The 26834-nt window shown below is 40.5% G+C and overlaps 1 protein-coding gene across 3 annotated transcripts in view; it reads left to right on the top strand.

The window, feature by feature from the left end:
- Positions 1–24462, top strand: part of LOC137347711 (protein crumbs homolog 1-like) — a 194648-nt gene extending 170186 nt beyond the window's left edge. For 2 of the 3 annotated variants that reach the window (XM_068012526.1, XM_068012524.1), the window contains one exon: positions 16340–17645. In XM_068012526.1, coding sequence (XP_067868627.1) covers positions 16340–16561 — 222 coding nt within the window. In that variant the 3' untranslated portion in view covers positions 16562–17645. Of the gene's footprint in view, positions 1–16339 lie in introns of all 3 variants that reach the window. The other variant, XM_068012525.1, reaches the window with a different exon arrangement.
- Positions 24463–26834: the final 2372 nt, after the last annotated feature.

The raw sequence follows: 26834 nt of genomic DNA, 5'->3' as shown, positions 1-26834 counted from the left end.
CACTGCGGCACATCCGGGAGGGGGAGAGTTACCTGGACGTTTTGTTTCAGGAGGCAGTCACACCTGGTAGATTAAGTAATTCAAATTCAGTTAGTGATCAGGGACAACAGGGTGTGATTGCAAGTGAGCCAGGTAGGGAGATCCTGAGTTCTGGAGTGGAGGAGCCTCAGCCTTTGACCTTATCCAACAGGTATGAGATACTTGCTCCCTGTGTGGATGAGGAAAAGGGCTGCGGGGAGGATGAGCCAACTAACCATGGCACCATGGTGCAGAAGGCCATTCAAGAGGGGGGTGCAAAAAGACAAGTGGTAGTTATAGGGGATTCTATAATTAGGGGGATAGATACTATCCTTTGCAAGCCGGATCGGGAGTCCCGCATGGTGTGTTGCCTGCCTGGTGCCAGGGTGCAGGACATCTCTGACCGGCTTGAAAGGATATTGGAGCGGGAGGGGGAGGATCCAGTTGTTGTGGTCCACGTTGGGACTAACAACAGAGGCAAGGCTAGGATGGAGGACCTGTTTGGGGATTATAAAGCACTAGGATTGAAATTAAGGAACAGGTCCTCGAGGGTCATAATCTCTGGATTACTGCCCGAGCCACGTGCAAATTGGCTTAGGGATAAGAATATTAGGGAAGTAAACACGTGGCTAAGGGAGTGGTGTGGGAAAGAGGGGTTCCATTTCATGGGGCATTGGCATCAGTTTTGGAACTGGGGGGATCTGTACCGATGGGACGGTCTCCACCTGAACCGATCTGGAACCAGTGTTCTAGCGAAACGGATAAATAGGGTGGTCTCTAGGACTTTAAACTAGTGACTCGGGGGGAAGGGAAAGGGAAAACTACAGGGAGTATGATGATAAATAAAAATGTAAGCAGCAGGCTAACATGTGTGCAGGAGGGTTTAGGTTCAAGGCAGACGATGAAAGAAGCAGAAAGGAAGAATAACTCAGGACTTATTATTAGAGATGTTGGAAATCATGAGGGTAAGAAAGCTAGCATAAAGGCACTTTACCTGAATGCTCGTAGCATTCGTAACAAGGTTGATGAGTTAACGGCACAAATCATCGCGAATAAATATGATTTGGTAGCCATTACGGAGACATAGTTACAGGTTGGTCACGACTGGGAGTTAAATATCCAGAGGTACCAGACCATTCGGAAGGACAGACAAGAAGGTAAGGGAGGTGGTGTAGCTCTGATACTCAAGGACGACATCAGGGCGGTGCTAAGAGATGATATAGGTTCTATGGAGAATGAGGTTGAATCCATTTGGGTGGAAATTAGAAACTCTAAGAAGAAAAAGTCATTGATAGGCGTAGTCTATAGGCCACCAAATAATATCACATTGGGGCGGGCAATAAACAAAGAAATAACTAATGCCTGTAAAAATGGTACGGCAATTATCATGGGGGATTTTAATCTACATGTAGATTGGTCGAACCAGCTCAGTCAGGGTAGCCTTGAGGAGGAATTCGTTGAGTGTATCCGTGATAGTTTTCTTGAACAGTATGTAATGGAACCGACGAGGGAGCAAGCTATCCTAGATCTAGTACTGTGTAATGAGACAGGAATAATTAATGACCTCATGGTTAGGGATCCTCTTGGAAGGAGTGATCACAGTATGGTTGAATTTAGAATACAGATGGAGAGTGTGAAGATAAAATCCAATACCAGGGTCCTGTGCTTGAACAAGGGGGACTACAATAGAATGAGGGAGGACTTGGCTAAAGTGGACTGGAAACAAAGATTTTACGGTGGGACAGTTGACAAGCAGTGGAGGACTTTCAAAGCAATTTTTCAAAGTGCTCAGCAAAAGTATATTCCAGTGAAAAGGAAGGACTGGAAGAAAAGAGGTAATCTGCCATGGGTGTCTAAGGAAATAAGGGAGGCTATCAAATTGAAAAAGAAGGCATACAAAGTGGCCAAAAGCAGCATGAAACTAGAAGATTGGGAAAACTTTAAAGGTCAGCAGAAAGCTACAAAAAGAGCCATAAAGAAAAGTAAGATGGAACATGAGAAAAAGCTAGCACAGAATATAAAGACAGATAGCAAAAGTTTCTATAAATATATAAAACGAAAAAGAGTGGCTAAAGTAAATGTTGGTCCTTTAGAGGATGAGAAGGGGAAATTAGTTATGGGACATGATGAAATGGCCGAGGCATTGAACAGGTATTTTGTATCGGTCTTCTCAGTGGAGGACATTAATAACATGCCAGTAATTGACAAAGAGACGAACGTCATTATTACGGAAGAGGTAGTGTTGGGCAAGCTAATGGAGCTAAGGATTGATAAGTCTCCTGGCCCTGATGGAATGCATCCCAGGGTTCTAAAAGAGATGGCGGGAGAAATAGCAGGTGCACTGACGGTAATTTTCCAAAATTCGCTGGACTCTGGGGTAGTCCCAGCAGATTGGAAAACAGCAGATGTGACGCCACTGTTTAAAAAGGGAGGTAGACAAAAGATGGGGAATTATAGACCGATTAGCTTAACCTCTGTAGTGGGGAAGATGCTTGAGTCTATCATCAAGGAAGAAATAGCAGGGCATCCCGATAGAAATTGTCCCGTTGGGCAGACGCAGCATGGGTTCATGAAGGGCAGGTCATGCTTGACAAATCTTTTGGAATTCTATGATGACGTTACGAGCAAGGTGGACAATGGGGACCCAGTGGATGTGGTGTACCCAGATTTCCAAAAGGCCTTCGACAAGGTGCCGCACAAGAGGCTGCTGCATAAGATAAGGATGCGTGGCGTCAGGGGTAAAGTATTAGCATGGATAGAGGATTGGTTGACGAACAGGAAGCAGAGAGTGGGGATAAATGAGTGCTATTCTGGTTGGCAGTCACTAGTGGTGTGCCTCCGGTGTTGGGACCGCAATTATTTACAATTTATGTAGATGATTTGGAGTTGGGGACCACGTGTAGGGTGTCAAAGTTTGCAAATGACACTAAGATGAGTGGCAGAGCAAAGTGTGCAGATGACTGTGAAACTTTGCAGAGGAACATAGATACATTGAGTGAGTGGGCAAAGGTCTGGCAGATGGAATACAATGTTAGTAAATGTGAAGTCATTCATTTCGGTAGGAGTAACAGGAAAAAGGATTATTACTTGAATGGTAAAAAGTTGCAGCATGCTGCTATGCAGAAGGACCTAGGTGTCCCTGTGCATGAATCGCAGAAGGTTGGTCTGCAGGTACAGCAAGTAATTAGGAAGGCAAATGGAATTTTGTCCTTCATTGCTAAAGGGATTGAGTTTAAAAGCAGAGAGGTTATGTTGCAGCTGTATAAGGTACTGGTGAGGCTGCACCTGGAGTACTGTGTGCAGTTTTGGTCTCCTCACTTGAGAAAGGATATACTGGCACTGGAGAGGGTGCAGAGGAGGTTCACTAGGTTGATTCCGGAGTTGAGGGGGTTGGCTTATGAGGAGAGACTGAGTAGATTGGGATTATATTCATTGGAGTTCAGAAGAATGAGGGGGGATCTTATAGAAACATATAAAATCATGAAGGGAATAGATAAGATACAAGTAGAGAGGATGTTTCCACTGGCAGGTGAAGCTAGGACAAGAGGGCATAGCCTCAAGATTAGAGGGAGAAGATTTAGGACTGAATTAAGAAGGAACTTCTTCACCCAGAGGGTTGTTAATCTATGGAATTCCTTGCCCAGTGAAGTAGTTGACGCTTCTTCAGTAAACGTCTTTAAAGCTAAGGTAGATATCTTTTTGAACAATAAAGGAATTAAGGGATACTGTGGGAGCGCGGGTAAGTGGATCTGAGTCCACGAAAAGATCAGCCATGATCTTATTGAATGGCGGAGCAGGCTCGAGGGGCCGGACGGCCTACTCCTGCTCCTAGTTCTTATAATCGTATGATCTAAGTCAGGATAGTGTGTGGCTTGGAGGGGAACTTGTAGGTGCTGGTATTCCCATGCGCCTGCTCCCCTTGTCCTTCTAGGTGGTAGAGATCGCAGGTTTGGAAGGTGCTGTCGAAGGAGCCTTGATGAGTTGCTGCGATGGTACACACTGTGTGCCGGTGGTGGAGGGAGTGAATGTTTAAGGTGGTGGATGGGGTGCCAATCAAATGGGCTGTTTTGTCCTGGATGGCTTCAAGCTTCTTGAGTGTTATTGAAGCTGTACCCAACAAGGAGCGTATTCCATCTTCCTACATTAAAGGCATTATAATAAAGACAAGTTGTTGTTAAATTTGCCCCAACAAACTATTTCAACCTCCAGCCTCAGAAGTCACAACTGTAGGATCACTGATTGAGAGATTAAATAACTGGCATTGCAATTGTTAACCACAAGAGGGTTGAGCCACTTATGACCCTTAGAGTCAGTAGAAAAATGAGATTTAATGTCTTGATTTGACTCACCCAGCTAAACTCAATTATGAGAAACAGACTTATCAAAAGGATATTGAAAGATCCCATTTTCAAAAACATATTTTAACAAAATAATTTTAAATTTTCAACCTAATTTTATATTATCAATTCTGGTGCTCCAGGCTGTCATTCCCTAACTTCCACAACAGGAAACCAACAGCTTAAACCATGTAAATATGAATCTGGCTCAGGCTACTAAAAAAGTCAGATCCTTCGAGTTGTGTCATGCTTGATATACCCTGCCCACGCCAAACACAAAATTGTATCACTATATAGTGCATGTTGTGAGATCAGATTTAGGCTACACTGCAACAGGTTTATAAAGAATAAAGATGTTGATAGCTTGGAATCTTCTCTTTCAGTCCACAGAGGAATTGGTCCTTAAATGGGGTCGGGGAGGTGACAGAAAAAAAAGACTTGCTTTTATATGGTGCTTTTTATGACCACTGAACATTTCAAAAATCTTTACAGCCAGTGAAGTACTTTTGAAGTGTAGTCACTATTGTATTGTAGGAAACGCAGCAGTCAATTTGCGCATAGCAAGCTTCCACAAGCAGCAAAGTGATAATGACCAGGTAATTGGTTTTGGCAATGATGATTGAGGGATAAATATTGGCTAGGACACCAAGGATAGCTCCTGTGCTCTGCTTTAAAATAGTGCCATGGGATCTTTTACACCCACCTGAGCAGGTAGATGGGGTCTTAGTTTAACGTCTCATCTAAAAGACGGCACCTCCTGTAATATTACTTGTTCCTTTGGTTTGTTAACTATTGTAAGATTTACAGGACTACAAGTAATATCCAAAGAAAACGTGGGTTTTTATCATAACTTAGCCACACCAACATGTACCTCACTCTGTAGGGCTACACCCATAACTCCCTGGTCATGTTTGACATGACATTACTTCCTCCAGACCTTCACTTACAGCTTAAGGTGGTCCTCTTAAGGTCAGCCCACAATATCCCCATTTATTCCAAAGATAAAAAACATATGTACAATATACAATGATTTTGTGGTTTGGACTAACTATACATGATTAAAACAAAACATTACTTACAAGTAAATTTAACACTGTCTAAAACGTAAAGGAGGTTTGCTCATTTGTCCTGATCTTGTTATGGTAAACCATCTTGACGACGACTCTGAGACTCTGGTGACTCAGAACTCTGGTTAGCATGTTCTTCCTCTGTGCCCGTAGCTTCTGTACGTTCATCTTCAGACTTTGTCTTTGAACCTGTCCGCAATGCCACAGGGTTGTCACATGTAGTGTTGTCATACAGCTCTCTGAGTTGACATCAATTCCGTCTGAGAATCACACCATTGGGTGTCTGAACCTCATATAATCTGGGCTGGTTGCATATCCTAGCAACTTCTGCAGGATACCAAGTTCCCGACGCATGATTGAGGACTCTGACCTTCTGTTCTACTCGCAATTGAGCTAATTCTGGTCCTGCTTGCCTGTCATACGATGCCTTCATCTTCCCTTGTTTAGAAAGTACATACTTTACTGTGGAAAACTTAGAGATGATGATGACTTGGCAGGGTAGTTCTTATCTGCCTTCCAAACATCAATTCTGCAGGTGACAGTAAACCCACATCTAATGAAGTAGCTTGGAGGTGCAGCATTGCAACTTTGAGATCTTGTCCCATCTCCCTACACTTCAAAAATTAGTGACTTGATTGTACGCACCATGCGTTCAGCCATGCATTAGACTTTGAATAATCTGGCGATGATGTCACGTAACGGACTCCCCACCTGGCACACATGTTTTGGAATGTCTTCCTGCATATTACAGCCCAATATCGGAAATGATTTCTTATGGCACGCCAAATAGGCTGAACGGATCACTGACAGTATCAGCAACTACTGCACTTGATGTATCTTGTAATCGCCTGATGATCAGAAACTTGGTGAAGTAATCTGTAAGAAGGAGGAAATCATCACCTTGAACATGAAATAAATCTGTGTCGATCTTCGCCCATTGATGTGAAGATGTTCCATGTGGAATCAAGGGTTTCTTCTGTTGAACTGGCTGACAACTTTGACATGCCTCACATGATTTCACCACCATTCAACATCACTGTTGCTTCCTGGCCAGTAGGCCATCTCTCTGGCAAGGTGCCTGGTACGTTCTATTCCAGATGTCCTTGCTGCAGTTGGGTTAGAATATCAGAATGCAGACTTCGGGTGTCAGGACTTGTTTCCCTTTGAAAATCACTGCTTGTGATATACTGAGCTCGTCACGATATAACCAGAAGCAGCATCGACATTCAGTTACTTCCTGTACGGTGTCTAGCCATCCTTCCACAAGCACGATAGGGTAGGGTCATATGCCATCTCATCTCTTAGTTGCTTGCATTTGTGGGGTCCAAAACTCATGCGGTTGATCTTCAGGACATCTTCAATCTCAGTATCCACACCATGGCCATAGAAATCTAAAGAGACATCAGCATCTTTATTCGGGTTAGGCAACCTGCTTAAGGTGTCAGATGTGACCATTCTGCTGCCAGGTTTATATCGGACATCACAATTGTAGTCCTGGACCTTCACCAAAAGTCTCTAAAACCACAGAGGAGCACTCATAAGCAGTTTGCGCCTATGGTTTCAACTGGCTTGTGGTCAGTTTCCATGGTAAAATGTTTTCTGAACAAATAGGTGTGAAACCTAGTGATACTAAAAACCAGAGCTAAGGATCTTTGACGCAAAAGCGATTGGCTTCCCGTCCTGCCTGATGCAGGTACCTAATCCCTTCTGGGACATGTCGACCTCGAGCGTGCTCTCTTTGGTCAGGTCATAATACTATAGCATGCGGTCTTGACTTGACAGAGCTAACTCTAAGGACTCAAACGCCTGCTGGTGGTCTTTCTGCCACAAGTAAGGTGTATCTTTATGCAGCAGTTCCCCAAGTGGCGCTGCTCACTCAGCAACATTGGGGATATACAGGGCCAAAATGTTAAACAGACCTAGGCACCGCTGTAGGTCTTCCCGGTCCTGAGGAGTTGACATGGCTCTGACATTTTCAATCTTATTGGGTCAGGGCATATTCCTGTGGTGGAATATATCGACCCAAAAACGTTGATGTGCCCAACGTTGACCTGGCACATCTTGCTATTAAACACAAGGCCCTCACGACGAGTAACCAGCATGAGCAAATGCAAATTTTGGTCATGCTCAGTCTTGGTCCGCCCCGTCACCACAATATCGCCAGTTACACAGATACAGCCCAGGACGTTTTCTGTTATCCTGTCCATGTATTGTTGGAAAACATCCTGGCTGATGCACAGACCAAATGGTAACCGTCTGAAACTGTCCCCAATGACATTCTAAAAGTTGTGAGTAGCTGGGACTTCTTGGTTAAATGGACAGACCAGTAGCCATGCTTTGAAAAATAATTTGGGGGGGGGTGGGGGGCGGCACAGTGGCGCAGTGGTTAGCACCGCAGCCTCACAGCTCCAGGGACCCGGGTTCGATTCTGGGTACTGCCTGTGCGGAGTTTGCAAGTTCTCCCTGTGACCGCGTGGGTTTTCGCCGGGTGCTCTGGTTTCCTCCCACAGCCAAAGACTTGCAGGTGATAGGTAAATTGGCCATTGTAAATTGCCCCTCGTGTAGGTAGGTGGTAGGGAATATGGGATTACTGTAGGGTTAGTATAAATGGGTGGTTGTTGGTCGGCACAGACTCGGTGGGCCGAAGGGCCTGTTTCAGTGCTGTATCTCTAAAATAAAAATAAAATCAAATTAGCACCAGTAAACTTACGATTAAGCTCCTCCAGGGTCAGGATTTTATACGGGCCTCTCTTGAGGGCTAAATTCAGTCATCATGGGTCTAAGCAAATCCTGAGATTGCCATCTTTCTTCAGCACGCAGGTAATGGAGCTGCACCAATCGGAATGCTGGTGCACTAGATGGATGAGTCCATTGTGCTCCATCTCATCCAGCTCCACTTTAAACATCTCTTGACTATGCGTGTTGCATTTCCTTGGTGCATCGATAGTAGGAACTGCATCCTTCCTCACATGCAATATGACATCACCCTTGAAATCACCGATTGCAACAAATCTATCTGGGTTAGTAGTTTCAGCTCTCTAACTGACTCAGTGCACTCTGTGTTGCAAACTTCCATATCTTTTGGTGCGGTGCTGGCCTCGTATTGTGACGAATCGCAAATTTTGGCATACTCAAAGTCCTGCGACAGCAGGTTCAGTTGTGTTTACAAGATAAACATTTGTGGTAGCCATTCAGGCTCCTATAGCTGCACTGCAAGATTATCATTCCATGCACTTGATTGGAGAACCATTGTAGGCAGTCAGCCAAGCTGTGGTAGGTCGTACCATAAATTACCATTTCTTTAAGTACATGTCCCTCAGTATACAGATGGGCAGAATGTTTGCACTTGCTCTGGTGTCGATTTTTACTCTGAGCTTATGCCTGCCACTCTTCTGCAGACATATAATCCCGATCATGGCAAATGCCTCAGATTGCATAATGGCATTGACATGTTGATCCAAATTAATTACTTGAAATGCACGCTGTTCGCACCAGTGCATTATTCATCCATGTCCTCCTGCTAATCTGTCTCTGCTGACCTGATGTATCTGCTTGGGCTTCTTTTGTTGCGTTTGCCATCCTTTCTTGCAGACGTTCTCTCTGCATGTGATCTGCCACCATTCCTGTGTGCAGTATCTGAGCTTGACCTTCTGCACTGCGTTGCCCAATGTCCTCACATGCCACAAGCTTTGCATTGGTCCTGGTACCTGGTCTGCCGGACAACTGCGAATTGGGTCAATCAGGCCACATTTGCCACAAGGCTTAGCTGACTTCTGAGCCTTGGGCACCATACCAATTGTTGTGGCCGCACCCAATGCTTGTAACTGTTGGTGCCCAGCCATGATGGCTTCAAATTTCCTTCCATCATTGAATTGTGCATTGATGGTGTGCTTTCTTCTTCTCTAGCAGGTCTTTTTGAAATGCCTTTATTGGGTAAACGTGATTACTAGCTCTATAACCCATTCCTACAATTCAATATCTGCAAAGTCATAGTCTTGAGCTTTGTCTCAGCACCTTGCAACAAACTGGACGATGGATTCATCTTGCCTTTGCTGGTAGTCCATAAGCTCAAGCCTATGCACTCGGAAATTGACCTTCACCTTGAGTTGCTCCTCCAGAATGTCCATAGCTTGCTAAGGTCCTTCTGATTCTCAGTTGACAATCCTGATATATTAATCCATTGCAGGCACTTGTTGACCAGTGCGATTTTGATTTTGCTAGCTCATTTCTCTGGTTTGCTCACTTCTTATTCTGGGAAACACCATTTCAACCATTGTTGAAACAGTTTAAATTCAGACACAATGTCCAACACCTTCCAGTCCATAACTGTACACCTGGAAGCCATTTCCTGGATGATCCAACTATATAAATATAGGACTTTTACAGGTTTTTCATTGATACAGCTTTCTGTTTCCTTTCATGGATAGGTTTGTTTTTGCAGGCCTGCCCCTTTAAAAGTGAGACTACAGCTGCTTTGTTTACATAGCTTTTTTTTTTAAACCAAGAGAGCAGTTCTTTGTTTACATCGTTTTTTTAAAAAAACGAACAAGCTACAAGCAGTTTTTTTTTAAAGACAGCTGCAGCTTGCAGTATCGGCAGCTGCCACAACCAGGCCTCTATTTTGTGCTGCACCTCGAGTGGTGCTGTGGAGCACTTCTCGCTCTTTTCAGCTTAGGCCCCACTCATGAAGCCAGAAAATGGAAAACTAAAGCAGTAATGGCTGTACTATTTCTTATCAAATATTTCGACCCACTGCCAGATTAGTTGAAAGATCCGATCTCCTGACAAATTACCTACTGTACTTACCTCCCAGGATCCTGTCTGTGCTCCCTGACTGAAACTTCAGCCACTCCACATAGGTAATCGGCTGTTTCTTGTTTTCTCTTGGTGTTTCTTCAGAAAAAAGTCCAGCGTTGCCGCGATGTGATACTTGGTGGTTTTCAGAAAAAATATATCCCAAACGTTGCCACCATGTTCCTTTGGTATGTGAACTATTGTAAAATTCACAGGACTGCAAGTAATATCCAACGCAAATGTGAGTTTTTATTATAACTTAACTAGAACATATTTATGTATGCATAGCTACTACAGGAGCCACACAAACACACACCTCACTCTGTCAGGTTATACCCACAACTCCCTGGTCATGTGTGACATGACAGCACTTCCTCCAGTGACCTTCACTTACAGCTTCTTAAGGTGGTCCTCTTAAGATCGTCCCATAACACCTCCTACAGTGCAGCACTCCCTCTGTACTGCACTGGAGTGTTATCCTTGCTTTCAGGGCCAAGTCTTCATGGATCAGCTACTCTGGTACTAACAGTTATAATGCACTTACAAAAATTCTGATGCTAAATGATCGAAGTTGATCATTTTTCAATATTAATTTTGTGGCAAGAAGCAATTTAACTCCTGCACATGTATATGAAAATCACCATGGGACTTTCAGATGAAAAAAGATAGGAACACAGATGTTACCAATATTGTAACATGGTTTTCAATGATTAAATCCTTTTTTTTTTTAAATGTTGTATTAGTTTCCATGATTCACTTTATAATGAGTGTGCAAGATTGTGGTCTGAGGTAGTTGTGTTTTGCTTCATGCTGTTTAACTGCTGGGGACATATTAAACTTAAGTATCAAAACAATTAGTTAGTTATAGACATATGATCTTCATATGTAATACCTTTGCTATGATATAAAGTGTAGCTCCTATCCATTACATTCTTTTGTCACATTAAATTGTATAGGCAATTCTTTTCTTGGCAAGTTTCCTGCAGCCAACTGGCTCACATACAAACCATTCCAACAACCTTGCGGGAAAAGCCAAAGACTTGCAGGTTGATAGGTAAATTGGCCATTGTAAATTGCCCCTAGTGTAGGTAGGTGGTAGGAGAATTGTGGGGAGGTGGTAGGGAATATGGGGTTAATGTAGGATTAGTATAAAATGGGTGGTTGTTGGTCGGCACAGACTTGGTGGGCCGAAGGGCCTGTTTCAGTGCTGTATCTCTAAATATAAATAAAATATAAAATATAAAACACTCTTAAAATCTATTTTAAAAGAAGCTAGTCATTTGGAATAGATAGAGAGACTGCTGTATTATTGTAGTAAGGTACATGCACATTAAGGTGAGCACCAATTTTTATATCTGCACAACAATCAAGTGTTCAGTATTTTGTTTTGAAAATAGGATTAGATGTTACTGATTTAAATACATGAAATCAGTGTAAACTATTATTGCATTATATTAACTTGAGATTAATGCTGCACTGACTTATAGGGCTGGATTTTAGGCATCCCGCGACATTGAGATCTGTAGTAGGCGGGCCTGAAGATGGCTCCGGATGAGGCCCGCCACGGATCTCAACGCCAGCAGGGCCTGGCCCAATCCTCCCAGCGGCGGTGAGGCATCGTGGTGGCCCACCTGCTGCTCCGCAACGGGACCACAATCACCATATTCAAATCAATAAAATTAATGCATTTACATATACTGACCTCAGATCTTGAGGGCCCGCCATGATCTTCGGTGTGGCGGCTGGCACTCCAGTGTCTTTGGATCCCCATCCCAGGAAACAACACACCACAATGGTGGGGAGGGGGGCAGGAGGTACGTTCATCAGTGCAGGGGGGGGGGTGGGATCAAATAAATGTCATGGTGTGGGAGATGGTGGGAAGGGTTGTACTTTAAACTTTGTGCAGTTTGGAAGGGGTAGCTCAGATGGTAAAGGCAAGTGTTTTGGGGGGGGGGGGTGCAAATAGTTATTGTAATTGTTATTGGGGATGGGAGAGGGGCAAAAGAAATGTATTTATTTAATTGTATTAAATATGTCTTTAAATATTTAAATAAGCTGGCAGGGCTGACTGCCCTTTAAAAATGGCACACAGGCAGCTGACGCCATTGCTGGGACGGACAGCCCGCTCCCTCCACGTGATTTGAGGGGGGCGGGCCGCCCCGGCTATTTAAATAAGCTGCCTCGCTTAAGATTGCAGCGGATCTTTGGTGTGTGGCCCCTTTTTTCAGCTCGCCACCTTCAGCCCATAGGGGTTCAGGTTTCTGTGTTGCCACTTATAAACTGCTCCTGTCACTTAACACGCCCAGAGTTTTGCTAGATTAACCAGAACTAATTTGCCCAATGTTTACTAGATTAGCTTTTGCCTTCTTTGGTTTTCATGATTTACAATATGAAAACAATTCTCAGCTCCAGCTTCTTCAACTCTAATATTAAATACTTTGGATTTTTTTCTAGGTAAAGATTAGAATTAATGTTACAAATTACATGTTAAGCATGAGAGCAATTAATACTCAAATAACTACAAAACTTTCCATATCTGCTGAAATACTCTTAAATGCCCTCTGGAATGGCCTAGCAAGCCACTCAGTTCAAGGGCAATTAAGGATGGCCTGGACAGCGACGCCCACATTCCACGAACGAATAAAATCGATACATTACTCGGGAGGAAAAATAAAATCACAGTAAGGGTCACATCCCAATATCAGAATCTGAATAGTATGTAAAACAGACATTTTTCCATAGAGATCAATAGAAATTAAGAATTCCTATTGTTTGAAATAATAATAAATTACTGTACATCATTATAACTTCCAGTTTGAATATAAAATAGGTTACATTTTTAAAAAAGTATTGGCACAGACACAACAGGCTGAAAGGCCTCCTTCTGTGCTGTAACCATTCTATGATTCTTCTGCTGCTAACAATAGCCTCACACTTACTATTGAGACCAAGTTCCTATTGTAACATAATAAAAACACATTCTCCTGAAAATCAAAGGCCGGAGTATTGCATTTTAATTTTTTTTAAATAAAATTATGAGACTATTAAGACTGCAGTACCTATTATGAACCAATTACTGCTGATTGCCCCAATTACTCCCATTTGTTAACATTGTAAAGATGTTACTATTGCAGGATCAACACTAAATAGAATTCATCAGCAAACCAAATATCAAAGGCTTATTTAAGAATGGTGTTATCAAGATGCAGTATGTGTTGGCTTGGAGAAATTATTACTGTGTTGAGAATTTTAGTTGCAATGAAGGGATGCTGGTTTGTTTAATTTAAATTGCTTCCTTATCAAGTACTTATTCATCTGGGTTTGACTATTATCTCCAATTTGTCTGCCGGTAGGAAAATGCTCACACCTTGTTTGCAATGGAAACCTCGCTGAAGCTTTTACACAATTATTAAATAGTAACTCTCCCATTAGTGAAGCATTTATCATTTGTGCATCAATGTGGTTCATTATACAGTGTATTTGAATGTGTATACGTGGCCGTATGGCTGGATTTAGTCTTCTACAGGCAACCTGCAGGGCTTCAGTAGTCCTGTTACAGGGCCTGCCAGGAGACAATCAAGCCCAATCATTCATCAAATGTGACTTTATCTGCAGCAAGCTGGAAACTTGTAACCTCAAAATCCACAAAACAGTAAGTTCTACTTCTTGAATATTTTTAGAATGATCATTCAATTATCTCCTAGACAAGCTCCTCAGGTGACACCAAGTTGTACAGGCATCTCACCTGTCCACTCACTATCTAATGATATTAAGGTTAAATTTCTTCTGTACACTGGTTAACCCATTTGTACGGTATTCCTGTCTGCAATAATTTAACAAAGTCAGTTTATTTGTATTAACCTGTATAATCTGCAAGAGTCCCATTGGAGATGTCTGTTTGAGGCTGAGAGCTGCAGCTTATCAAGTCATTTTCATAGTTCTTCTCTATGACACCAGGTATAAACTTCATTATTCTTCTTGGCACCGTTACTAGGGCTTACTTAGCCCCCTTATGGAAAGTGCTGAGCCCTCCCTGAGGTCCCCTCCAATACAAATGCCAGTCTTCAACCAAATTGATTCACTCCACGTGCCATCAATGCACTGGACTCATCAAAGGCTATGGGGTCATGACAACATCCTACCTGTAAGTGCTGAGGACTCGTGCTCCAGAACTAGCCATGTCCCTAGTCAAGCTACTCCCGTACAGTGGTAACACTGGCATCTACCTGAAAATTTGGCAAATTACCCAGTTATGAATTGTCTGCAAAATGGACAAATCCAACTTCACCAATTACTGCACTATCAGCCTATCCTAATCATCAGCAATGTTATCAATCAGCACCTACTCACCAATAACCTACTCACTGATGTTCAGTTTTGGTTCTGCCGGCACCATTTGGCTCCAGCCCCAGTTATTACAGCTTTGGCCCAAAGATGGACATGAGCTGAATTCCAGAGGTGAGGTGCTAGTGACTGCCCTTGACCGAGTGTGGCCTTAGTAAAACTGAAATCAATGGGGATCAGGGAAAATTTCTTTACAAAATTGAACTTTGGTCCAGGACATAAATTTCCTAGAATAAATAATATTAATGATTAGTTCTTGCTTTAAATGCCCATAGCAAACTGCAGCTAATAAATTTACACAGAAAAAAGACAGTTGTCATTCAGATTCGTAGTCAAAATCTGTGGAACATCTCCAGTAAATTATAACTTGATTAGCTTGTGATCCTATGTAATTCAAATAATTGTTCATTTTTAGCATATTTAATAACTTGAGAGACACTTTTGCTGCTTGCGAAGAACAGTTCCATTCCTTATCAAGCATGCACTAGTTGCAGGCTCATAAAGAGCTTTTCAGCTTCACTGGTTAGATCCATCAAGAATGCTGTCTGTTGCAAGTTGCAGGTTGGAAGATTAATGGTTAGGAGTAACTGAATAAAAAGCAATAATATCTCTACATAACATCAGGAGTTAGTGCTCTTTGACACAGATGCACTGTTGAAACTTTCATGGACAGGAAGAGTAACCCAAGTGCTTAGCAGGCAAGTTAATAATTGTTGCCCTGCTTTAACTTAAACAGTTCTAACCTGATCTGAAATCATGTAATAAAAGGGCAAATATTGTAGAAAGTTACATTAAATTGCAAGTTGGAACATTTTGTTGCAATTTAAATTTTTAAAAAGTGCTTTCCAGTTCAAGGGTAGTTCGTAACTCTATTCGTCCTTTTGAAGCTTTATGTTATGAAAGTAATTTTCTCAACAGATCAATTCGTGCACAAAGGAAATTTAACAGGAAAAAATAGAGAGAAAAAAACTGTAGATCTCACCTTTAATGGTGAGAGTACTCACTGGTTATTCCGAGGTATAGCACTAATTTCTGTGTGCTGTGCTTCTGAGAGATTTATAAGGTTTCATAAATTGAATGATTGATCACCTCAGAACTGCTTAATCAGATGTAGAGCTATAAGACTCACAAGCAAAGCTAAATATAATGACCAGTAAAAAAACATAAATAAATGCATTGAAATCACCATAAACAGAAGTGATACATAAACTCATGTCGGAGCAGTTCTGGTATGTTGTTCTCTGTGATAGTTATTATTCACATTAAAAAAACCTGAAAATTTACAGACACCCAGCATTCAATTAATGCTAAAAGTTCTCCTTCTGTTCCAGATGATAAGCATACCATGTATATCAATTGCCTCAATTTTGTGCAAGCCCACTGAATGTGGGACATTCTGCTGTTTATATGTGAGAATGTGAGATCATTCAGGTACGTATCCAGTGGGGGGTGGGGGCGGGGGGGCGGGGGACACTTTCTCTGAATAATCTCAAGTGCCACTGGCATGAGTCAATGGTTGTTTAAGGTAATCCAAGCCACATTATTAATTTGGTGTGTTCACACTATTATTGTTTTATTAACAATGCTCAGTATAATTTCCCTGTTTGTCTGTTTCCTTGTCCAGGGTTTTGTCTGTTGCACTTTTGCTTCTGGTATCTGCATCATACAACTTACATTTTAGTCAATTCCTATGGTGATGGAGAGGGTACTATGAACAATGCATTTAACAGAATCTGCAGCAGTTTGCGGCCCACTTATTGTCTCCCATTATCTTTACAGAGAGGGGAAAAGGCCGACCCTGTCCCGTTACTGGCAGTAGCTGTGCCTGTGGTGTGTGGGAGTGTGCTGCTGATTGTAATAGCTCTTATTTTTGTGGTTCTTACTGCACGTAAAAAGCGTCAGACAGAAGGGACGTACAATCCAAGCCAACAGGAAGTGGCGGGGGCTCGACTAGAGATGGATAGTGTCCTTAAAGTGCCACCCGAAGAGCGCTTGATATGATTACTTGATTGAACATTTAGAGGAAAAGATGCTCTTGTTTTGAGTAGACCTCATATCTGACATTGCAGGTAGCATTTCTTCAGCGATATTCCTACTCACAGCTACTGATTTCTGCTGATACAATGAGCGAATTCTCTCATTCTAGGCATCTGCTTCATTGAGAGGTTGATATATTGGCTGTGTAACTTTTTCTAAGTAAATGCAGCTAGTGAAACATCTAGTGGGAAAATTCACACTAAGTATGCTGCTCATTGCAATGCCACATGAATGACGTGACTTTTTATCTACTGAAGTCAACCAAGACAGATTCAAGCATTCCCATTCATGTAACGATACTGTGCAACATCACCTCTCTAAGATCATGTGCATTTCAGAAGTAGCTTTCACTGGTGTCCTTGTTATTGTAATCCTTCACCAGCATCTTGCATTTACTGAAAGGCTTTTAAATAAGCTCTGGTGATCTGATTGATGTGAAATTATGGGTGGATTTTTTTTCATTTATTTGTGAATTTTTAAGTAATTTTAAATCTTAAATGAACCATGTTTCTTTTTTTTTAAAGATACAATGCCATGTAGCCTTGAAATTTAAGTTGACGTTACATAAAAAAAATCTTAACTGTTAATGGAGGAGGCATTTTCCATATCTATATATGCTAGGAAATGGTTCCATGTTAACATGAGGTAATTGTGCTCTTTATGCAAATGAAGAGAACTAACCTTCTCTGGGTCTGACATCACTGTCTTCTATTTTTCATGTCTAATTAAAGACATGTTCACTATGATCAAGTCTGTACACAGCTTGAAAATACCTATGTTGTTGCATCAACAGTTATTGACAGACTGTGTCCCTGCCTATTTTGTTTGCAAATTGCTGTTGGGTGAAAAATCACCCAGTAAGGTCAGAATGAAGATTTGTTACTCGAGTCTAGATATACGTTGCTGGACAAGAACAATAGACACTGTAACTTTCTCACTTCCATTTTATTCAATGGTAATGTTCTACAACAGATAGGAACTACCCAGAGAAATGACACACCCATTATCGCAGGTTCTGTGGCTGCAGCTGGAGGACTTGTCATCTTCATCATTGTCATCATAGTTCTGGTGGTCACTATGAGAAAGAAGAGGGCAACCCAGGGAACCTATAGCCCCAGTTGGCAGGAAAAGGATGGAGCAAGAGTGGAAATGTGGAATATAATGAAGCCTCCACCAACAGAAAGGCTTATTTGACTTTTATTACAAACAGGAAACAATTAAACAGAAGCTTATTAATCTGTACGGAACTGAAGACAATACATGGGTTTCAGATGGTAATGAGTGATCTGAACTAGACTCTGGCACTAAATATGGCTGAGCTGGTAAAACCTAAAATGGTAGTGTGTGGAAATAGGTTAATCTCAGAGGAACATAACTGGTGAGAGTAAAATTATTTGCTGCTCAGAAATGCAGCGCATGACATAATTTTACACTAAATATCTTAAGGTACACAAAAGTTTCCAACTTTCTAAATAATTGTTGGCTCCACTATCACTTAATGTCTTCTGGCGCAGCCTGAATTAATAATTAACACTGTCGCCAATTGAGCTGCTTATAAGATTAACTACTGAAAAGATCAGTTTTACTTTTTCTGATTGATTACTTTCAAGGCAATTACAATTTGTAATCAAGTGCTTTGCTTCCATTTAATTTACGGTAGTCTCCACAGTGTCATTAGTGTGATATGAAATGAAACAAATTTTCAACAGTATTCCTGAATTATGTAATTAATTGGTTGCAGTATTAAAATGAATATGACCACAGAACATGGAATAATCCAACGAGGTGTTGTCAAGTGAATTCTTAGTCAGGAAATACAATGAATTCCTGTACTCAGACTCAAATTGTATCCATTTCAATTTAGGGAAGATTAGGAACCAATATGTTGGAATTCTTAATATTTTGAATCTAAAACTACAACACTAGGGGATTCAATGTGCATGCAACACTACATCTAATCTTATACCATTTCAAATAGGGCTTAGAGTAAATTCTATTATTTTTAATGAAATATTCTTGAAAATTAAGTCATTAAATATTACATTTCTGCCTGGCCGATACTTCATTTTATATTTGGTTAAATAGTTCTGAAATAATTAGTACAAATTAGCCAAAAAGTTTAAAAACTTTACAATGTAAATCAAAACATCTGTACGCAATGGAACTAAACATGTTTTTTTTAGGTAAGTGAAAGCAAAATACTGTGGAGGCTGGAAATCTGAAATAAAAACAAAGTGCTGGAGATACTCAACAGGCAGCATGTATGGAGAGAGAAGCAGAGTTAACGTTTCAGGTCTGTGACCTTGCATCAGAACATTCCTTTTAAGCTTCTTCCCCCTTAGGGACTAAAAATTTCAGGAATTTTAGAAGTATGGACAGCGATCCTTCCCCCCACCCCCCCCAAATCATGAAATTTCCATTATTTATTTTTAGTGGGAGTCAGTTGGGCTTTGCTTGGTGACTTTGCGTGAGAAAGGGTTAAGAAGATTTTTAACCATCAGTGCCTTTCACTGAATTTTATGAAGTCCCAATCAAGTGCAGTTAACTTTGATACATTTTAGGTACCACACCTTAGGAAAGATATACTGGCCTCGGAGGGAGTGCAGCGTAGATTTACTAGAATGATACTTGGATTCCAAGGGTTAAATTACGAGAAGAAATTAAGCAAACCAGGGTTGTATTCCTTGAAATCTAGGAGGTTAAAGAGTGACTTGATGGAAATTTTCAAGATATTAAGGGGAACAGGTAAGGTAGATAGAGAGAGGCATTTTCTGCTGACAGGGGAATCTTGTAGAACTAAGGGGTATAGTCTAAAAATTAGAGCCAAACCTTTCAGGAGCAAAATCAAGAAACACTTCTATCCGCAAAGGGTGACAGAAGTTTGGAACTCTCTTCAGCAAACAGCAATTGATGCTAGATCAATTGTTAACTTAAAAACTGAAATTGATAAATTTGTGGTAACCATAAGTATTAAGGGATAAAGGCCTGCTCGGGTCTTCAAAAAAGAAAAGGGGATATGAGACAAATGCTGGTATTTGCAATCAGGTCACAGATCAGCCATAATCTCATTGAATGGCTGAACAGGATCAAGGGGCTAAATGGCCTGCTCCTGTTCCTATGTTCCTTTCTTCCTACACTGGAAGAGAGACCATGACTTTGGTGTACCTTTATAATTACACTTTTGTAAATGGTAGTGGGATGACTAACAAATAACAAGAATTCCTTTTAAAGTTCTACCAATGATGGCATTTGACTACAGTTTTGCCAGTAGTACTGTAATTCTTGGTTTGGTGAATGATGGATAATTTATTGAGCTCCCAATGTGCTGTTAAAATTATGGCCTTTTTGTAAGCTAATTTATCTCTCCCCTTGCAATTGATATCATGCAAGATTACATTTATATTCATGAAAAGTAGCTCTATTTTCGCACAATCATTCTTGAGAAACAATTTTAACCAGAAATTCAGGACAGAGGAGCAATAGCGAACAATGATGGATATCTATTTTCAACATGTAGCAGCGGCATTAAGAGCCCTAAAGCTAACTTTAATATTTGTTGTTTCAGGTACACAAGCTGTTAGACTAGCACTCCATTGTTTGTAATGTTTCCTATTGCATTGTAACGGTTTCAAACTGTAGTAAATATATCACACAACATGCCAATAGCAGGGAAACAAGGTAGTGGTGAAGAGGTGCAGTGTTTTACAACTGGACCTCAGAGCCATATCAATGTAAATGTTCTTAATTACAGAGCATGACTCAAATCTTTATTACTATCCCATCAGTGTGATCTAGCAACATTCATCCTGCTCGGAAGTTAAAGCTAATTTCTCCATACACTGCATAATATTTGGATGTTGCCTCCATAAAATGCATATCATAAAATTGTATCAGTACTAGTTATGCCCCATGTTAAAGAGTCCCTCTGAAGGTGATGGTGGAGCACATTTATTGAAATGTTTTTGTATATGTGAAGTAAAGTACAGGGAACTGAAGGAACAGAAGTGCAGAAGAAGTAATCTAACGCTTTTGAATTGTAGACATTTTCAAAATGGAAACATTAGTGCCATATTGCATTGTTTGATCAAAAGACTGACTGAAATTTTCCAATGTGTTTTTAAGTATTAGATACATTAGTCTGAATACTAATGACATCAAGGGATATGGGGAGAGTGAGGAAAAACAACATAGAGGTAGATGATCAGCCATGATCTGTTTGAATGGCGGAGCAGGCTCGACAGGCCGAATGGCCGACTCCTGCTCCTATGTTCCTATCACTACACTTCACTAGTTGGTTCACAGCTCACAAGTTGTTAAAAAAAAGTCTTATTTCTTCCAGTACTTGTTCGAACAACCATCGGTTTCATTACCACTTTTCCCCTAGTAGCTTCTCACCTTGAGGCACTGGGAGGAGGAGAATATGTGTGGAAAACACTCCTCCCCACTGCAGAAGAGTCAGTTTAGGCCTAGGCCAACATCTTCATTTTGAGCAGATATGTTTTGGTGGCTTGAGGTGGCCTACCCAATGGCCTGAATGAGGTACACAAAGGTCCCTGAAGTGTAATAGAAAGAAAAGTGATAAACAAAACAGAAAAGTAGGGAATATTGAAAAGTATACACTAAGGATAATGAAGGGAAGTGTTCAGTTAAGCAATGTTTTTTGTATAAGATATACTGATACTGACAACTCTCAGTGAGTTGCTGAGATTGCACTAGGAACAATAATCAGTGATGGTATTAGTAGATAACTTTTACTTGACAGTGGACAACAAGGTATATTGTAGACTGTATTGCTTTTAGACTTTAGGAGGAGAGCATTAGGTGTAATTTTATTTGCCAAGAAGTGTATTAATCCTTGCTCCACAATACCTCTACAATAGTATTAATTTTAGTCTTCCATTAAATATTAGGTGATTTATCCTTTATTCTTTTTATACAACGAAACTAAAACATATCTGGATTTATTGGGAGTGAGAAATAAAATAAAAGGCAAATAATACTTCTCGAGTCTGATTCCCTTAATCAGATTTAAATAAATTTTGCACCTCTGACACAATAAGCAATGTAATATTGTAGCACAAGTATATAAAATATTGGTCCATTGGCCAAAGTAATAATTATAACAAGTTTCTGAATAGGTCTAAGTAAAATAACATGGTACATAATGTGGCAGGACTGAAGGAAATGTGGTATTCTACTTTATTGCTTATAAACAAGAAAATTATATTGCAAAATATCTTGGGATGACTTCACTGCTGCACACTAATATCGCCTTGCATGCAGGGAAAGCTGTGCAACACTGGGTTGTACACTAATACAGGTAATGTCACAACAGTATAAAAACAGAATATTATCAAATTCACTGGGAAAGCACTGAACACTGATGAATTAACAGCATTCTCAATAAAATGTTTTTAAGTAGTTTTAACAAACAGTGGGAATTGATCTTCATAAGATCATAACACAAAATTAATTCATGAGTGAAAACCTCCATAACTTTTTAATCAATGCATACGTTGAGGAATCAGATTGTAGTGCATGAAAGTAATATATTTTAGATTCCAGATGGAAAAGTGGGTGGTCTGACTAGATTCAGAAGGGATTTTCTTGGCAAAATTGCCTTTGAAGCATTTTACATTTTACCCTGAGTGCATGTACATCATCATACAAATTGTAAACATTAACATTTCACTAGAAGATGCCACTTCAGATTAGCACCTATACAATAAAGGTACTAGATATAATGCAATCTTGAATGATCATTGGGTTGCATTTGGATAGAAATCAGTGGTTCAAATTCAATGCAAGTATCTCTGTTGGTGTCAAAGCACCAAATTTGCATCAATTTTGATGAGTTAACTTTATTGCAAAAACTTCTAACATTTCCATTTTGTTCATACGTCCACATTCCATTAGTTGTTTTGAGCAGCATAATGTTTTTGGTGATGGTGAAAAGTGGTAGGGTTATACCAACACCAATGAATGCAGTCATACCAACCAAAAGGCTATAGCATTAAACTGGCAAATTTACAATATTTCTGAAGGAAGCCACACCAAAGCTAGGGTTAGTTACTCACCCGTAAGGCATTATTACATTTAATGAAGCACACCAACCATTCCATCAAGTTACGATCTGGGCATGGTCCAATTAAATGTACAACTAAAATCTCTGGCCTGAATTTTGCAGTCAGTGGTGAATAAACAGCACTAACTCTTCAATGCACTTCAGTTGGCTACAGAATTTCATTGGGTTTCTGCACGGCTATTTACAGTAATTAAAGAATAATTTCAGCACAGTGCCCTCTACCGGGGTTCGGAGATCAGTGTGAACAGGATAAACAACAGCATGACTCTTCAAACAATCAGATTGAAGAATCCTTAGAGATGTGCAAAGTCGGAACCAGGAAGTGTAATTTAGAATATTTAATTCAGTGTAAAATCAAGTACAGACAGAAAAGTAAAGAGAATGAAAATGGGATTAAAGAGAGATAAACTAGATGGAATTTTATTTTTTATAAACTCTCCAACAGTAATCAAAATTTGAAGGAATGAGACTCCACACTTGTAAAAGCAAATTTTCAGTGCCAGAAAGGTTATTTCATAGCAATTAAGACTTATAATGCTGTTAAAATCACTTACACTTGAATGGATAAGCCCAAACTTTTTTCTGGTCTGTTTAGTGGATATCTATAACACAAGTGTCACAACTTTACACTATTGCATGTATTTCAATGCTGAGTCTCTGAGCAAGATACTGATATAGCACAGCTTCTACAGGAGCAGGGCAAATCAGACAATAACTTCCTGAGTTCTGCATTTAACTAGGTAAGTGCGGATGGTGGAAGTTGCTGTCCAATTTACTCCTTAATAATGCTAAGTGCCAATAGCCTCATTATTATTCCTACTGTAAAATACGGGCCGGTGTACTTTTTAAAACCTAAAAAGATAAAAAGTAACTGGATCTGCAAATACTCAAGCTCAGCATAGACATTCCCTTATTAATTTAAATTTCAGTGTTTGAAAGTCCAGTCTCCCTTAAGACAAAATAGGTTTATAAGATACTCAATTGATTTTAACTCTAGACCAGTTTTCGGGACATGCGGTGAGAAACTCACTGCTGACCCAGAAATGACCCTTGCGGTATTTATCTCCTGGGCCTCAGTTAAATCCTGTTGGCTGACTTTCCACCTATCCTGAGTGGGAAGTGGTTGGGAAGTACAACTCAGACTGTTCAGTGACACCAGATCAGCTGCTGAGGCTGCTCCACAGGAGTCCAACAGCAAGATTAAGATTCCCTATAATGTCCAATGTTCTACTAACAAGACCATATGATACAGTGCCATTGTTTACTGAAATGAATAGTTCTGGGATAATGAAAAAGTACTGCAAGATGAAAAACCACCAATACAATTAGGCTTCATGCCCACAGATTAAATGTTTTCTCCCCTCACTTTTATAATACTTCAGAAAGAGCCACCATTATTTATCAGCCAATATCAAAGGAGACAAACATTGAGACTTGATAAACATGGAGTTTTGGTCATGGGGTTTACATAATGAAATACAGGTTGGCGCAACTGATACAAGTTATATCAAAGTATTGATTCAGGAGGGCTTCTCAGCTGAAACAGGAGCAACTTCATGATAAACATCCAAAACAGAATCATAACTGCACAGTCAACTACTTTAATGATTTTCTATACCGTTTCTGCTGACTTTCATAAAATTAGGTTATGTTAACAAAATAAGTGGTGTGAATTTTGTATTTGCAAAATAAGATTTTGTTGTAAATTTTATAGGCTTCTATATTTAAATACCTGTAACTGACAAAAGTTGTGTAAAATAAAGTGTGGTTAAATGGCAAAGTTGTTATTTAGATATTTTTTAAAAATGAACTTATGTGCAGGTTTTCCTCTTCATTGTACACATGTTTGTCTCAGTTAAGCCTATGCCAAAAATATTTTACATTTTCTTTTACTGATCCTAAATTCCAGTCAAGGTGAACCTACAACACATAATAATGCATAATGTATAAGACTATTCCAGAAAGTTGATGCAGATACATGGTTTATGCAGCACAAGAGTTTGGAGTAAAAACATATAAAGAGATAACAAATTTGCACCTGATCTGGGAGTGCACAGTACCATGATTAGAGGAAAATAAATGGCATTCTAACTCTCCCATTCCCTTAACTCAAGAGAACAAATGTAACCCCCTATTACTGTACCAAAACACTATTTTAAGTGATGTTCATGCTGGTAGAAAAAAAAAGCACCGGCAGTGGTGGACTTTCTCTATGATCTGTTGCAGACCTTGTGGTGCACAGTAAGGAATGCCTGTATTTTGACCCAACGCCAATGAAGGAACTGCAATGTATGTCCATGACAAGATGGTGAGAGACTTTGGAGACAAATGTGGAGATGATGGTGTGCCCAAAACACTGCTGCTCTTGAACCCAGTGGCAGAAGGCAAAGGAGAGGGAAGGTCTGTCGAGAAATCGGTGAGTTGCTGCAGTACATCATGTAGATTGTACTTAACTGCAGCCGCAGGTGATGGAGGGGGTGGATATATCGAGTATGACAAACTTATCTGAAAACATTCCTCAAAAAACATTCACAAATAGAATTACAATAAAACACCCAGCACATTTTCTCAGACATCTGATAACTTACTGATTTGGGATCTTGTCTTTAGGAATTGGGAAGTGTCTCGAGACCAAGCCCGCAGATGGAAACCTAGAAAACTAACAACTCCAAAGAAGCTGAAAACTAAAAATAATAACCAACAACAACAATGCCCTAGAGGCTACAGCTTTAAGGTGACCGAATAAGTTAAATACTGATACTTGACATGGTTTCCAATCATTTCAGAATTTGCTCCATTTACCACGAAAAACAAAATCTGAAGTCTCACCTGTGACATGAAAATACATGGTAGAACATGAGCTTGTTGCATGTGAAAGTGTGGATATATCCATCACTAGTATTAACCACTTACCCCTCTACTTGCTGACCAACATTGGTTTCCGGTGCCCCAAGGCCTCCAATTTAGAATTCTCATCCTTGTGTTCACACCCCTCATGGCCTCATCCCTCCCCATCTTGATAACCTGCTCTGGTCCATAACTCTAAGAACTCTCCATTCCTCCATCATAGGCATCCCCCATTCCCTTTGCCCTACCATTTGCAGCGCTCCTTGAGCCCGGTTGGTTTGAAGCACCGGAATTCTCTTCCTAAACCTCTCCGCCTACCTCTCTTCCTTAAAACCTCAGTTTGACCAAATTTTAGTCACTCCTCCTGATATCCATTTCTTTGGCTCAGTGGAAATTTTTGCCTGATTAGGCTTCGTGAAATGTCTTGGGACATTTTCCTATGTTAAAGGCACTTTATTAACGTAAACTGTCATTGCTAACTTGTCTATCGTAACATCACAAGGTAGTATAACAGTATGTACCATGGCTACATCAGGGTTGGCGGCTTACTTATCACATCCTAAAATGACTGAAAAGAACAAATAACATTTTAATGCAAATCACACGAATGAAGAACACAGCAGCAATTTGTATTTCTTTAGTGCTCAATAGCAGAACGTAGCTCAGACATAAATAATAACTTCAACTCAACTTTCTGTAAAAACAAAATACATTTTGGTAATTGATTCTCCTCGGTAAGTCCCCGCCCCCCGCTTTACACTCATTTATCCGTTAAGTTCAGTGTCTGACATTTTCACATTCTTACCTGCCGAGCTAGCACGTGCCGCGAACACACCTGTGCGCAAAGTGCATCTTCCACGCAGGCGCATATTGGCTGGCATCTCGCGCCCCGGGCTTCACATGCCGCGCACGCGCACAATCGGGCCACTGGCCGCACCGTGTTGGCGAGCTGCAATGCAGATCAGCTGGGTTTGTGGTATGGCATTGCTAACACTGCTGCTACTTTTCTCCGGTATATTGTACAAACACCCGCTTAGCTCTGCGCATTTTGAGAATTTCCAAGATACCACTGCCAAAAATGATGGGGCGGGGGTTCTGCTCAGCCTTGGACATGGCCATTCAACAACCTTATCCACCAGCTATTGCTCAGTATTAGCTCTACTTCTAATACAAGGACCATACTCACTTTTATTAGTCAAACACAAATAAACTTTTAAGTCTTCCCTCCTAAGTTTTAATTATTAGATATCAGTTTAAAGAACTCAGTACTCAAGTCAGGGCGGCGCAGTGGCGGCACCGCAGCCT

The sequence above is a fragment of the Heterodontus francisci genome, chromosome 32 (genome assembly GCF_036365525.1).
Source record: "Heterodontus francisci isolate sHetFra1 chromosome 32, sHetFra1.hap1, whole genome shotgun sequence".
Classification (NCBI taxonomy): Eukaryota; Metazoa; Chordata; class Chondrichthyes; order Heterodontiformes; family Heterodontidae; genus Heterodontus; species Heterodontus francisci.
The sequence above is the reverse complement of the archived record's forward strand: the minus strand, read 5'-3'. Positions and strand labels throughout refer to the sequence as shown.